The sequence below is a fragment of the Staurois parvus genome, unplaced genomic scaffold (genome assembly GCF_062004578.1).
Source record: "Staurois parvus isolate SC_StPar_1 unplaced genomic scaffold, SC_StPar_1.0 ptg000019l, whole genome shotgun sequence".
NCBI lineage: Eukaryota > Metazoa > Chordata > Amphibia > Anura > Ranidae > Staurois > Staurois parvus.
The window spans coordinates 20,819,622-20,836,003 of NW_028317815.1; the positions used below are offsets into that span (position 1 = coordinate 20,819,622).

Here is a 16,382-nt window from a genome sequence, read left to right on the forward strand (position 1 = left end):
CACAACTGTATATATATTCTAAGCCATCTCTCAGGATAGATAATACACTTGTTCTCCTTCCTGGACATATGTTTATTTTCAATGTATTGCTCTCCTAACTAATCTTATTTGCAATTTTAGCCACTGAAACGGATAGCTGTGAAAACATACAGTATATAGAAAAATTCTGTATATAAAGAATGTGCTTTACTGATTGCTTATACTGCCTTATAGCAAAGCTAATAGGCAGTATAAGCACCTATATACAGTATGTGTAGCATCCTCCTAGATAGGTACTATGGTTAGATAGTTAGAATTAGTTATACTTTCGATAGGTAAATTTAGTTGTCACTCTGTAGTCAGAGTGACTGTAAATATTTGTTAGGAAAAAGCATAGTTAGCTCACTGTACTTGGTGAGCTGTGATCATTTAGTTAGGTCTGCTCTGTGTGCTCAGGTGCTGCTAGTCTTCCTATAGCTTCCTCTGTATTCAGGAAACTGTAGGAGTCCTGCAGATGGCAGCATGAGTATTGATACATCCTGAACCTATCTCAGAGAGAAGGGCTTTAAGGCATGCTGGGTAACTGTATATATTCAGCGAGTACATGGGTCTCTGGGTTTTTCCCTGTCCAAAACTGATCCAGCCTGGGAGAGGGAACATTGCCCTCCCAGACAGGTACTGCCATACGGCCTCAGGTGGTAGCTGAGACCCAGGTTCTGCTATGCTGACTGAGGGGTTGTCTACTGAAGAACTGGTCTAGTATCACGGGGGAAGGCATCCAGCTGCTCTTAAGCCTTGTGAATACAGACATCCCTAAGGGATCATAGAGACTCTGTGCTGTTTAACCCCCTCTGGTGCTAGCAAGTCAGCTATGGGTCTAGCAAAGGTCTGCACTTCAGATTGAATGGAGAGTTAATCTTTAATAACATTTAATTATAATATGACTTGTTTCACACTTGTATATGCTATATTATTTTTTTGTTTTATTTGCTATATATATTGTAGTAAAATGCTGGCCCTTTAGACTTATAAAAAAGGCCAGCATTTTACAACAAGCCAGCAGATTCTGACTGTCAGTAATGCCATATTACATTATATGCATGAAGGTAAAAAACTTCAGTGTGCTGCCCCCCACCCCCCATACTCACCTGAGCCCCCTCTTGATCCAGCAATGTGCACAGGAGCCTCAGCTGTTCTGAGTCTCTCTCCTCATTGGCTGAGACACAGCAGTGAGAGCAATTGGCTCCCACTGCTGTCAATCACAGTCAATGAGCCAGTGGGGGCGGGGCTGCAGCTCTATGTGTCTTGACGCAAGCACGTACCAGTGCCTCATAGCAAGCGGTTTGCTATTGAGGGCACTGGTCAAGGGGGAGGAGCCAGGAGTGCCAGCAGGGGACTTGAGAAGAAGAGGATTGGGGCTGCTTTGTGCAAAACCATTGCACAGAGCAGGTAAGTATGTCATGTGTGTTATTTAAAAAGAAAAAACAACAAAAAACAAGCTTTAATATCACTTTAGTAGAGGTGTGACAACATAGCAAATCTTAACTTTTATGAGTTCAGGCCCAATTAAATTTAAACCTGCTGTTAGATTAAAATCCCTAAACTAATAACAGGACTATAAATTAGGCATACATAGGGTGCCTTCAAACAACTCTACATAGCTCTATGTACACCCTGGAAGTCCCCAGAACCCAGGGGCCCAGGGGAACAACTGTAAATGTCTCAGCTGCAGCTCTGGAAATTATGGTTTGATGTGAACTCTCCCGACTCTTGTATTTTTCTATTAGTTCCTTCCTATTTAGTGGTTGATAGTCAGGTGTGGGAGGCATACAAAATTGTAAAACTTCATTGTTAAAATTGAAGATGAACACCTCAGATTAGACTTCACAGACCTGTTAGTAGTTAAAGAATGTTAATCTAATAAAAAGTATACTTTAATTGTATGTGTACATGGGCATTTTTATACTGTATATGACATATCCTTTTTTTAAAGGAAGGAATATAAAGCATCATATTTGATATTTGGATAGTTTATCCACACTGCAATCCTAATGTGCTTTAATTAGCACTGCAATAAAATAGGTACAATGCAATAGAGAAATAGTTCCATGTAGTGATTACAGAATGAGCTTTGTTCAGCTATCTTCTAAGACTGAAGCTCAATTTTAGTGCAGCACTAACATTGTGAACTGTTGTATGCAGGCAAGCCCAAAAGTCACATTTCAGGTAATTCTAATCCTATGCATGTCTTAAATATGACCATTTCATACTAGGTTCTTTGGTATCTACTGTATTAAATATCCTAATGACGCCATGATTACAAATCAGCTGAGTTTTAATTGTCCTTCCCTCAGAAGGCTGACCCCTTTACAATTTACTACTCAGAACACTGAATGTATAGAAAGATGGTTTGAATTATCATATTTTCCATACGGGTGAAGAGTAGGAAAGCCGCAACAATTGTTGCTTGTCCATTACATGTGTGATGAAGAATGCTTGACATTTTCTTCCTCAGAGCAAATGCTATTTGAGTCATATGATATTAAGACAATGCTCGACTCCTCTTCTTACACAAAAATCTATTGTTTTGCAGATGGACGATGCCATTCTTTATCTCATTACTTCCTATTTTTTTCATATCTTAAAAAAATGTCAAGATTTAAATAAGATAATAACAATGACAATATTTCTGGTACATTAGGAGTAGGAGTTTCATGACAAGTGTATGATATCTATTTAAAATATTGAATGTCACGGTTAAATATGCACCAGAGCATTGCCTGAAAATGTACAAAAAAAACTAGATTTAAAAAGGAATTATAAATACATGAGCAATGCTATTGTGATCACCTAAATTAAATAAAAAATTGTACCTCTACTGAGACATACTGTACACTATGCCCTAGTGCTAAACGTACACATATATTGAAGTTTTATTATTTATTACATATTATAACATTTAAGTATATATGCAGTTTACATGGTATTGTAACTTTGTTACTGTTACATTTCTTTAATCTTTGACCCCCCTTCTCCTTTACATCAAATAATTTTTCTGCTCTATATGGCATTTCCAGCAGATGGATCATTTATTAAAGTTTATTAAAGTTTATCTATAGGACAAACTTTTTTTTGGTTTTGGATGAAGTAGGAAAGGATTAGGACCTCTGTTGTGTTTTTTTTTGCTGTCTGGGTCCCAACTATGTAGAATTACTTTCCTTTATTATCTTGGTGGCCAATGTCACCAAATCAGAAAGTGATTGGAAATCCAAAATGTTACAGTTGTCACCAGAACAGCAGTGATGAGTGAAAATCTTCCAATGGGGACTGTCAATGTACTGTCAATGTACAATAGCACATGGCATTTTTGCAGTTTCAAACTGACAAGGTATGTTTGCACTGACCACAAACTTCCACAGGGCTTTGCTTGTGCTGGCCAACTAACTGCAACAGGGGTACATTTTCACTGGCTGCCAAACTGTGCAGGCAATAGGGTATTATAGGGCATGGGGCATGACCACAAATCACAGAACTTCATGACACAGTTTTAATGGAGCCCACTGAAACCCTAATTCTGCAGTAGCCAGCACTTTACATTTTTGGCCATTGAATTACACCGCATCTCTTATAACAGCACCTCTACTACTACATCCCTAATAACAGCTTCCTTTACATTTGTGGCAGTGAAAATTACCCTTTTATTCCATTGGTGTTCAGTGCTGAAATCTCTCTTTTAAGTACTTTGCTGGTCATTGAAATATGCCCCCTTTTATATATTGATGGTCAGTATAAATGCCTTTGTTATACACTGGTGGACAGTGCAAATAGGGTCCTGTTAAACATTGTTGGTAAGCAACAACAAATCCTTGTAGTACACAGGTGATTAGTGCCACCTTATATCATTACATAGATAGACCTGCTTGCTCTGGGGGCACTCGTGTGTGCTTGCACCTGAGCTGCCTCTGTGCGTCTATGGAACACACAGAGCATGGCTCAGCCCTCTCCCTGACTCCATCCTCACTGGCTGTGATTGACAGCTGTGGGAGCCAATGTTGCTGTGTCTCAGCCATTGAAGATAGAGAGACCTGGGAGAGCCTGTGCTCTTGTGAACATCGCTGGATCGGGCTCAAATAAGTATTAGGGGAGGTTGCGGGGGAAGGTGCACACTGAAGCTTTTTCATTTTCATGCCTAGAATGCATACAGGTAAAAAACCTTCAGTTTTTACAACCACTTTGAAAGTAATTCAAGATTTTGTTTGCTTTTAAACATTTTAAAATTCAGAGAATTTTCATATAAATTCTTGGTCCTCGTTCTACTAGTGTATACCCAGCTTTAGAAGGTAAGAAGCCTAATTATTACCCATATTGTCACTTGAAAGTCCAATATGATTGCTTTCCCTGACCTCATATCAGCCACACATGGGGACTCCTATGGTGGTAGTTGTGCCGTAGAAAAAAGGTGAATTCCCTTTACTTTTTTTTTTTAACAGATGTCATCACTTCCAATTGTGCATCTTGGAAAGAAATGATAGGGATACCTCCCCACACACACACACATACAATGAGAAACATTAAAAAGTAAATACGTTTTGGCCCTTCATTAATGTATCCAAAAACATAAAAAAACAGGTTGCTATACTGTACACAGGCCTCAAAATTTCCAGGGGTGGGGGTTAGTGTGACCCCAAGGGCTGTCTTGCTGAGCAGGCTCGGAACTCAGGGCCAGATCTGTCACTCGCACTTGGAGCCGTCAGACTGCTCAATAGTTGAGCAAAGCGAAAGCAAAGGAAGGAGTGTGTGCTGTGCTGTCTACCTCCCCCTAGAGTGTAGTACCCAGCTCTGTGAATGAAGGTAACAAAGTACTGCAAATTTTTATAGGGCTGTGTACATGTGTGTGTGTATTTTGTGTGTACGTGTGTATTGTGTGTCTGTGTGTCTGTACATGTATCTGTGTGTTTTGTGTATGTACATGCAGGGGTGTGGAAATTTTTTTAAAAAAACTACGTGTCCAAGGGACTAAAGTGGGGTCCCAATCTACTTGTCCCTCATGACAATCTACTTGTCCTGATAAAATTTTTTTAACCAAAACCATATTTAATTAAGGCTGATTATCCATTCACTCAGCAATCACACCTCTGACTATACCTATAGAGGTGTCCTGCTGAGAGTGGGGATGGTCAGAGGTGGCATGCGGAGCGTGGGGATGGTCAGAGGTGGCATGCGGAGCATGGGGATGGTCAGAGGTGGCATGCGGAGCTTGAGGGTGGTCAGAGGTGGCATGCTGAGCATGGGGATGGTCAGAGGTGGCATGCAGAGCATAGGGATGGTTAGAGGTGGCATGCGGAGCGTGGAGATGGTCAGAGGTGGCATGCGGAGCGTGGGGATGGCCAGAGGTGGCATGCCACCTCTGATTATCCCTACATTCAGCAATCACAAAGTACAATGCAGATACAGGGAAATAGTATTTTCAGATGGTGTAGAATAGTGACATGTCCCTTTTACAATTAAGATGCACATCTTACCAAATATCTTTTCGATCATTTCATGCTTAAATAAAGGTTAAATGAACATGGTAATTTGAACTTCATAAATAAACCAGTTTACATAACTGCACTTAAAAGAAATGTATATATGTAATATTTGATTAAAAAAAAATTAAAGAAAAGAGTTGAAGTAAATTAATCACTTAAAAAATAAAGGTATTTTTAATCTTGGAAACATAACTCAGTATTAAAAAAATGTAAGTAATTTAAGGGTAAAATGTACACAGGAGCTTAACCCAACCCATTAAATTGGCGTACGCTGAAGAAATTGTGGGTTTTGAATGACCTTAGAAATATTCACATACTGAGTAGCATGGGAGTGTCAGTGGTAATATGGAATGGAGATAATTGTGATATAGTTAAAAATTGTGGTGGGTTTAGAATATTTTATCTGGAAAAAGAAGGAAGTTTTTTTTAGTGTCAGTAAACAGGATTTCCCAGTAAGCCTTGTTGATTAATTTTGTATGATTTTGCAGCAGATTTTTCAGCAATTACAACTTCTAATTTGTCAATCATGAGACTGGCCACAACTTTGAATACGGTTTTAGAGAGCACACCTTAGGTAGATACTATTGTTACTGGTGTATATGTAATAAGACAGTCCCATACACATGTAGATATTACCTGTATAAAAAAATAAACATGCGTACTCATCTATGTGATGCAGCAGCTGTTCCCGCTCCCCCCATCTCTAAGCCTGAGAATTGAGCGATCACATGACTGCTGCTTGCTCAGCTCTCAGTCAGCTCTGAGCAGAGAGCGGTGACTACAAGTCACCGCTCTCTGCTCTGCTCCTCCAGAGTTTACTGAAGCATCAGGCTGGGGAGATGGCAGATGCAGCCGACTTTGGCTTATTCAAGCACTCTGGGCTGGAGCCAGCCTTTGATCAGGCAGCTACATGCATCCCAACAATATGGTCAGCATTCTTCCAGAGCCTGGAGTGACTCTGTGATGTAATTCAACAGCGGCTTTTAGCCTGCTGTCAGCAGTTTCTGGGTCACGGGAGTGCTAAAGAAAGTGCACTCTTGTGTCCCAGAGGAAAAGTATGACCAAAAAAGCTTTGGAATTTCTATTTCAGTGCTGACTCTCACATGTGCGTTGTGAATTAAAGCTCAGTTTTCACAGCTAATTGACAAAGTAGTTGTTCAGCATTTCAGGTCAGGTTTACATCAGGATCAGGTCAGGGATTTATCCCCTTCACAACTGAATGACGTGCAATTCAGAAGAGCTCCCATAGAAGTCAATGGGCTCGAATTCGAACCTGAGCTGGACTGCACTACTTCGAAAACGGACAGGACTCTTTCAATTTGCACTGAATCTGAACTCTGGTTGCTCCGGACATATGTGAACAGGCACAATAGAAACAATGTTCTCTCACGTCATGCAAATTGGATTTGGTTCAAAATGTATCAAAGTCACATATTTGTGAATTGGCTCTTAATCGTTTCATCAGAAATAGACATTGTAGTGTGTTTTTTTTTTTAAGGTTCTGTTTTTACATTTCTTTAATGTTATTAATAATATTTATATAATCTTCTTAAATGCTAGTAAACTATTTTTACAAAAGTTGTTTTGTATAGGAATATGGAGAGCATTCCCCATACCTCTTATTAATGGCTTGAATGCATACTTTCCAACAGGTTACAAGAGGAGAAAACACTGCTGGAAAGAGAATATGAACGAGTGCCTAAAAGTGGGGTAAGCAACAACAAATCATGAGCCACATGAGTCCTGTAATAGTTATTGACAACATTAGTTTAAGAATTCTAACTTTTATTCCATTACTGAATTTGCCATTAGTAACTCATACAAGTAAGGCATGCTGTGCTTAACTACTCTAACTGTAAAGAATCTTTCCTAAAATGAAGAAATCTTCTTTCTTTCAATCACACCCATGTTCTTTTGTCCCTTGTAAAGTCCTTAGGATACAAATTTAATTGCAAAATTTCTATCCAAGCTTTGTATATATTTAAAAGTGTGTCTTTTTATTCAAACTAAATGTTCCAGTTTTTCTAATCTTTTATTGTAAGTGAAGCATCCCAACCTTTTTTACAGTACTAATGTAGTGTAAATAGTTTACATGTTATTTTATATAATGTGGAAATGTTGTGGATATTATAGGAGCTAGAAAAAAGGGCCAAATTACTGAAAGAAGCCAGTGATGAGCTACAAAAAGAAAACACCCAAAGGGTTTTGGAAATCAAAGAACTAAAGGAAGACTTGGCTTCAAAGGAAAGAGAAATTCAGATAGCACAAAAAGAACTTGAAAATGAAATTGAACAACAGGAAATAATAAAGGTACATTCAAGGTGTCTATCTTTTATGTCACAGTTTTAACTGAAAAAACATTTATCGGTGCTTTATATTATTTATTTGTGCATCTCTCTAATGAGTTACATGACCCTGGATGGCTCACCTAGTTGTTAGTTTATATGAATTAGTCATTGCAAGGAAGCTGAACTTTTTTTGTGAATATTTTTTTTTTAGAGAAACTCATGGAAATGCTGGTATTTAAAATTTTATTTAACAGTTAACTGCATTTGTTTATTTTTTTGAAACCAGAGAGATAGGATAGGTTAAAATGTTTAATGTGTTAAATATGTTTTTATTTCTTTAATGTGGTTTGTTTTGTATTGATATATTTTATGGTGTTCTCCAGAATAAAATATTTTCAATAAATAAAATATAGATTAAAATAAAAACTATTAAAAATTATTTATATGCAGAGTATTAGTGCAGTCAAACTTCAGCAATTGAGTGCATTGGCATAAATGACAACTGAATGTTGATCGGCTGGCGTTACTGTGCTTTGTACAATATTCCTAAATTTTTTGCCAAAATTTTTGCCTAATTAAAATGGATCTTTTTGTACTGCAGATAAAGACATTGTTGGTAGAGTACTGTAATCTTTGGGAGAAGTAATAATTACTTGTATGAGTTGCACTTCTATACTACTTCATGTATGCACATATAATAAAATATATTGAATGTTAATCCCTTTTTAAAGGGGACCCTGCAGTAAACTGCCTGGCCTACCTTCCCCTTTTAACAATATCTACTGTTAGTGGGTAAAATATTTACCAGTAAAAAAGTTAGATTTATACTTACGTACCCTCCACATTGCTGGCTGTGATGTTGCTGTCCTGCTTGGAAAATTACTGGTGAAAGTAGACTAGAGGATATCCTGCAAGAAGAAACTCCAATTAACTGAAAGAGTGTTTTTGTATTCCTAATGTAACATCTAGAGATGAGCGAATCGAACATAACGAAGTGGAATTCGTTCCGAAGATTTGGAAAAATTTGATTCGCGACGAATCCGAAGATTAGCAAACTTCGGATGCACGAATCTAATTTTCCCAAAAATGGCGGCGACATGTGTGGCGACAGGAGAAAATGCACAGAGAAGATGGGGCGGGGATCTCTGGGAAGGCGCGCAGACAAGGCGCGCTGACCCATAATGCATTCATGAGTGATGAATCATGACATGTGATCGCATTAGCCAATCAGCAGCCAGCCAGCACTGTGTAATGGTGGAGCTATAAATCGCGGCCATCTTAGAATTCTCCATTAGCCTCCGGTCATTCAAGAGAGACAGACCTGTGTGTATTAAGGGACAGAGTTAGGGCCACAGAGACTTTAGGGCCACAGAATTGTTACTCAGGGACACAGAATTGTTACTCAGGGACACAGAATCGTTACTCAGGGACACAGAATCGTTACTCAGGGACACAGAATCGTTACTTAGGGCCACAGCTATCAAAATTTAAAGTGACATACACCCTTTTTTTTTTTGGTGGCTGTCGTGCACAGTTGGTGCTGCAGTTTGCCGATTGTGCAAAATAAACTGACTTTCTGCTTCACAACCACTATTGTACGTTCAAAGAGTTAAATCCATTTACACGCCGGCTGGCGCTAATATTTTTTGGGTGATTAGTGCATTCCAGTGACACAAACGTACAGTTTCCAGCCAACGGCAAGCTGCAATTGACCGATTGTGTACAATAAACTGACTTTCTGCTTCACAACCACTATTGTACGTTCAAAGAGTTAGATCCATTTACACGCCGGGTGGCGGTAATATTTTTGGGTGATTAGTGCATTCCAGTGACATAAACGTACAGTTTCCAGCCAACGGCAAGCTGCAATTGACCGATTGTGCAAAATAAACTGACTTTCTGCTTCACAACCACTATTGTACGTTCAAAGAGTTAAATCCATTTACACGCCGGCTGGCGGTAATATTTTTTGGGTGATTAGTGCATTCCAGTGACAGAAACGTACAGTTTCCAGCCAACGGCAAGCTGCAATTGACCAATTGTGTACAATAAACTGACTTTCTGCTTAACAAACAATATTGTACGTTCAAAGAGTTAGATCCATTTACACGCCGGGTGGCGGTAATATTTTTTGGGTGATTAGTGCATTCCAGTGACATAAACGTACAGTTTCCAGCCAACGGCAAGCTGCAATTGACCGATTGTGCAAAATAAACTGACTTTCTGCTTCACAACCACTATTGTACGTTCAAAGAGTTAAATCCATTTACACGCCGGCTGGCGGTAATATTTTTTGGGTGATTAGTGCATTCCAGTGACAGAAACGTACAGTTTCCAGCCAACGGCAAGCTGCAATTGACCGATTGTGTACAATAAACTGACTTTCTGCTTCACAACCACTATTGTACGTTCAAAGAGTTAGATCCATTTACACGCCGGGTGGCGGTAATATTTTTTGGGTGATTAGTGCATTCCAGTGACATAAACGTACAGTTTCCAGCCAACGGCAAGCTGCAATTGACCGATTGTGCAAAATAAACTGACTTTGTGCTTCACAACCACTATTGTACGTTCAAAGAGTTAAATCCATTTACACGCCGGCTGGCGGTAATATTTTTTGGGTGATTAGTGCATTCCAGTGACAGAAACGTACAGTTTCCAGCCAACGGCAAGCTGCAATTGACCAATTGTGTACAATAAACTGACTTTCTGCTTAACAAACAATATTGTACGTTCAAAGAGTTAGATCCATTTACACGCCGGGTGGCGGTAATATTTTTTGGGTGATTAGTGCATTCCAGTGACATAAACGTACAGTTTCCAGCCAACGGCAAGCTGCAATTGACCGATTGTGCAAAATAAACTGACTTTCTGCTTCACAACCACTATTGTACGTTCAAAGAGTTAAATCCATTTACACGCCGGCTGGCGGTAATATTTTTTGGGTGATTAGTGCATTCCAGTGACAGAAACGTACAGTTTCCAGCCAACGGCAAGCTGCAATTGACCGATTGTGTACAATAAACTGACTTTCTGCTTCACAACCACTATTGTACGTTCAAAGAGTTAGATCCATTTACACGCCGGGTGGCGGTAATATTTTTTGGGTGATTAGTGCATTCCAGTGACATAAACGTACAGTTTCCAGCCAACGGCAAGCTGCAATTGACCGATTGTGCAAAATAAACTGACTTTCTGCTTCACAACCACTATTGTACGTTCAAAGAGTTAAATCCATTTACACGCCGGCTGGCGGTAATATTTTTTGGGTGATTAGTGCATTCCAGTGACATAAACGTACAGTTTCCAGCCAACGGCAAGCTGCAATTGACCGATTGTGCTAAATAAACTGACTTTCTGCTTCACAACCACTATTGTACGTTCAAAGAGTTAAATCCATATACACGCCGGGTGGCGGTAATATTTTTTGGGTGATTAGTGCATTCCAGTGACATAAATGTACAGTTTACAGCCAACGGCAAGCTGCAATTGACCGATTGTGCAAAATAAACTGACTTTCTGCTTCACAACCACTATTGTACGTTCAAAGAGTTAAATCCATTTACACGCCGGCTGGCGGTAATATTTTTTGGGTGATTAGTGCATTCCAGTGACAGAAACGTACAGTTTCCAGCCAACGGCAAGCTGCAATTGACCGATTGTGTACAATAAACTGACTTTCTGCTTCACAACCACTATTGTACGTTCAAAGAGTTAGATCCATTTACACGCCGGGTGGCGGTAATATTTTTTGGGTGATTAGGGCATTCCAGTGACATAAACGTACAGTTTCCAGCCAACGGCAAGCTGCAATTGACCGATTGTGCTAAATAAACTGACTTTCTGCTTCACAACCACTATTGTACGTTCAAAGAGTTAAATCCGGTTTTATTTTTGGGGTGCTTATTGAATTAAAGAGTATGTCAGACAACACGCAGAGGAGTGGCAGAGGAGGCAATGTTTCAGTAGCGAGCAGATGTGGCAGCAGAGGAAGGGGTCGAGGCAGCACTAGTCGCAGCCAGAGGCCAGTGCTCCCGGTGTCATCCAGCGGTCGTGTCTCCACCGACAACCCTGCTGTCATCGACTGGTTGACTCGGTCGTCTTCCTCTTCCCAGGTCACCTCTGACACCTACAGCCAACGGTCGGTGGGTACGTCAGACACAACCGTTAGTTGGCATGGCCCGGGAGCAAGCCCACTGAAATCACGTGTCCTCGACCTGCCCCTGTCCTTTGGTGTTCCCTCACCAAGCGAAGTATCGCATGCTGTGGGCTCAGCCCCACTGTACAGTGAGGAAGAGCTAACAGAGGGCGGTCAGGAACGGGGGGAGACATCCGCCTCTTCAGCAGCCAGGCGAAGAAGTACTGGCGAGGAGAGTGGCTCGGTAGCCGGTCTAGAGACAGGTCTGTCTCCTGACCCACATGCAGCCGAGGGGGCTAGTAGTGACGCGGAGACCCTAATTGATGATGATGAGGCTGATCGCACTTGGCAGCCTCGTCGTCATCAGGCTATTGCTTCCGCATCATCAGGAGAAGAGGGTGCCAGCTTGCCAGCGAGCAAAACAGTCGGTGGGTTGCCCAGGAGGCAGCAGGGTCGCAGCAGTGTCAGTGGAGCCAAACGGCCACGGAATAGAGCACCAGCTCCACTGCAGCCTACCACCACGGCCAGTAGTGGTGCCGGTGTGCACGGAGGAAGTAGCAGTCAGCCAGTGAGGAGTAGCGGGGGCAAAGTTTCCTACTCGGCGGTGTGGCAATTTTTTGTCAAGCCGCCTGAGGAAGTAAACGTAGCCGTATGTCGACTATGTGGCCAGAAAGTCAAGCGTGGCCATGGGGCCAATGTTGGGACTACAGCGCTGCGTCAGCATATGCAGCGTCGCCATTCGGTGGCCTGGGAAAACCGTGATAAAGATACGGCGGTTCTGCCTGCCCCAGCCCCCGCTCCATCACCCGCTCCGTTACTTGCTCCGTCACCCGACGTCAATCGCCCTCTATCAGCCAGTCAAGGCTCCAACACCTCTGCTGAGGGGAGTTGTCGCTCGTTGGCATCTTCCGCTCGTTCAGATGCTCCTTCTCCTGCTACTCCTCTTCACGGATTCCGTCAGCAGTCTTTCTTGGAATCCGTTTCCAAGGGACGACAGTTTGCGAGCACGCACCCGACGGTGCAGAAGCTGAACGTCCTCCTGTCCAAGTTGCTGGTGCTGCAGTCCCTCCCTTTCCAAGTGGTGGACTCAGCACCTTTCCGAGAAATGATGGCTTGTGCCGAGCCGCGGTGGAGAGTGCCAAGCCGGCATTTCTTCGCCAAAAAGGCAGTGCCAGCCCTGCATTCACATGTAGAAGAGATGGTGGGCCAGTCTTTGAGCATGTCGGTCTCTGCCAAAGTGCACGGCAGCGCCGACGTGTGGAGCTGTAACTACGGTCAGGGACAGTACATGTCATTTACGGCCCACTGGGTGAACGTGGTGCTGGCACAGCCGCACCAGCAACTTGGACAGGTCACGCCGCTTTTGCCTCCACGTTTGCACGTCCTTGGTCCAGCAAAGATGTCCGCCTCTACCACCTCTTCTTCCGCCGTGTCCTCAGCCGCCACCCCCGTGCCAAGTCCCATTACCCGACCGGCATATCACATGTGCAGGGCGCAACGGTGTCACGCTGTGCTGCACCTGGTATGCCTTGGCGAACGTAGTCACACAGGGGAGGAACTTCTGAGTGTAATGAACAGAGAAATCGACAGATGGCTGTCTCCGCGCAAACTGAAAATCGGAACCGTGTTGACCGACAACGGAAAGAACATGGTGTCTGCTCTGCGTCAAGGAAGGTTGTGCCATGCGCCATGCATGGCTCACGTGTTCAATCTGGTTGTCAAGCGGTTCCTAAAATCCACCATCCCACTGCAAGACATCCTTAAAATGTCACGTAAACTTTGCATGCATTTCAGCCATTCCTACACCGCAAAGCACACCCTCCTTGAGCTGCAGCGGCAGAACGGAATTCCACAGCATCGCCTGATCTGCGACGTTGCAACAAGGTGGAATTCAACCCTACATATGTTAGACCGCCTTTACGAACAGCGAAAGGCCATCACCGATTTCCTGATGTTACAAGCGGATAAAGGTACTCCCCTGTGTAACTTCGATGTCAGCCATTGGCAGCTCATGCGTGACACCTGCCGCTTGCTCAGGCCCTTTGAGGAGGCCACGCTATTTGTGAGTCGGCAGGACTATGGGATGAACGACGTCATTCCTCTGTTGCACGTCCTGGAACAAATGCTGTTAACAATGGCTGGTCAGGGTGCGGTAGACGTGGCGCACAGATCTCAACGCCACATGACCCCTGTGGGGGCAGGACAGGAAGAGGAGGAGGAGGTAGAGGAGGACATTGGTGCTCAGGAATTATTGAGTGAAATGGGTGGTTTTTCCACTCAGCGGACAGGAGTGGAGGAGCAGGAGCATCTGGTAGAGGAGGAGGAGGAGACAGAGGACCCAGACGCACCGTTGCAGTATGCTGTGGAGATGGAGGCAGGGAGTCCCTCGCATTCCTTGGCACAAATGGCCCATAGCATGCTCGGTTGCTTGCGTAGCGACAGCCGAATAATAACCATCAGACAGAGGGATGACTTTTGGCTGTCCACCTTGTTGGACCCTCGCTACCGTTCAAAAATGGTGGCCTTTTTCACACCTGCTGAGAGGGAGGCCAAAATAAAGTACTATAAAAACCACCTATGTAGTCAGTTGGTCTCTGCCTTTCTGCGCCAACGTCCATCCTCAGACACTGTGGGCCCTGTGCGCTCGCGTTCCGCTGCCATGGCAGCAGGGGAGGGGTGGGGTGGTAGGAGCAGTGGCAGCTCCACCAGCAGCGGCTGCTTCAGTCTGCAGTCGATGATGAGTAGCTTTCTTCACCAGCGCAGTGAGGAAACTACTAACCAGCCGCAGCAGCAGCAGCATCAGGTGGACCTGGAGCAGGACCTCAAACAACAGGCTTGGGCCTACTTGGACAGCACCCTGCCAACCGAGGTAGACAATCCCCTTGACTACTGGGCAACGAAACTTGACCTTTGGCCCCAACTAGCTGAATTTGCCCTTGAAAGGCTGTCATGCCCGGCCAGTAGCGTGGCATCGGAGCGCGTGTTTAGTGCGGCAGGAGGTATTGTAACTCCGCGGAGGACACGACTGTCCACCCAAAGTGTGGAGAGACTCGCGTTTGTGAAAATGAATCAGGCGTGGATTAGTCTGGATTTCAAACCACCAGTTCCTGACACAACTGACTAAATCCGCCATGAATCATGCCCCAAACATGTTATTAGGGACAAATGGAAGACCTCCACCTGATCCGTACATTTGTATATATATTTTATTGAGAGGCTGCTGGTCGGCCGACTCATGTTTTGCACATTTTTAATGACTTATACTCTGCAGGTCGGGCCCCTCATGAATTGGGGTTTTTCAATTATTTATACTTCGCTGGACGACCGTCACATGAATTGAACCTTTTTAATGACTTATACTCTGCTGGTCGGGCCCCTCATGAATTGGTGTTTTTAAATTATTTATATGTCGCTGGACGACTGTCACATGAATTTAAACTTTTTAATTATTTATAGTCGACCAGTTCCAGACCGAAGGAATAGCAATTTTTTTAAATATTTATTTGACACGTGTTGTCCATCTCATCAATGAGGTGGACTGTTTATTTATTGGCCACGGTTTGGCCCCCTCCTGTTTCTTACATTGTTAACTTGTTGTATCGGTCACGGTTTGGCCACATGTTTGGTTGTCTTGTTAAGATTTTCTGTAATGTACACAGTTACGCTTGACTTGTCGACTTTCCACAATCTACTAAGGTATAGCATCACATCAAAGTTTTTTTTTTTTTTTTTTTGGTCTAAACCATTTCTTATAATGTCAATTTGTAGGATACGGCGCTGTAAGGCGACCTACTTTTTTGTCACTGTGTAGACATCTATTTATAGGCCGATGTTTGGCCAGAAAGATATATTTAGTAATAACCTAGCCGTTCAAGCCGCTCACTGAACACCTCGGGAATTGCTTTGTATATCTGTCGCCTTAGGGGCCGCTGTCTGGCGACATAATTTTTTGTCACTGTGTAGACATCTATTTATAGGCCGATGTTTGGCCACAAAAATATATTTAGTAATAACCTAGCCGTTCAGGCCGCTCCCTGAACACCTCGGGAATTGCTTTGTATATCTGTCGCCTTAGAGGCCGCTGTCTGAACAGCTCATGAATTGCTTTCTATATGTGTCGCCTTTGAGGCCGCTGGCTGGACAGCTGATGAATTGATTTGTATGTATGTACTTATTGTCCGCTGTCCGGACAGCTCATGAATTACTTTTTGTATATAGCCTTCCAAACCACTCTCAGAATAAGTCATGATATTCATGCTGTGTATAGCCTTATAGGCCAATGGTCAATCAAGTCATGATTGTTATAGTGTGTATAGCCTTATAGGCCGCTGTCTTTACAACTTTATAATTCCATGCAGTATATAGCCCTATCGGCCACTTTCTGGCATCCAGTTGCTGTAGCCCCCATCACCACACTGTACCACGGGCCCCTGTACTGCCTTCTCA

General features: G+C 42.9%; 1 protein-coding gene across 2 annotated transcripts in view; it reads left to right on the top strand.

The window, feature by feature from the left end:
* CCDC146 (coiled-coil domain containing 146) overlaps positions 1 to 16,382 on the top strand; it is a 142,371-nt gene that overhangs the window by 72,310 nt on the left and 53,679 nt on the right. For both annotated transcript variants that reach the window (XM_089685670.1, XM_089685676.1), the window contains exons 5-6: positions 7,163 to 7,220; positions 7,644 to 7,820. In XM_089685670.1, the coding sequence (XP_089541796.1) occupies positions 7,163 to 7,220; positions 7,644 to 7,820 (235 nt within the window). The remainder of the gene's footprint in view (positions 1 to 7,162; positions 7,221 to 7,643; positions 7,821 to 16,382) is intronic.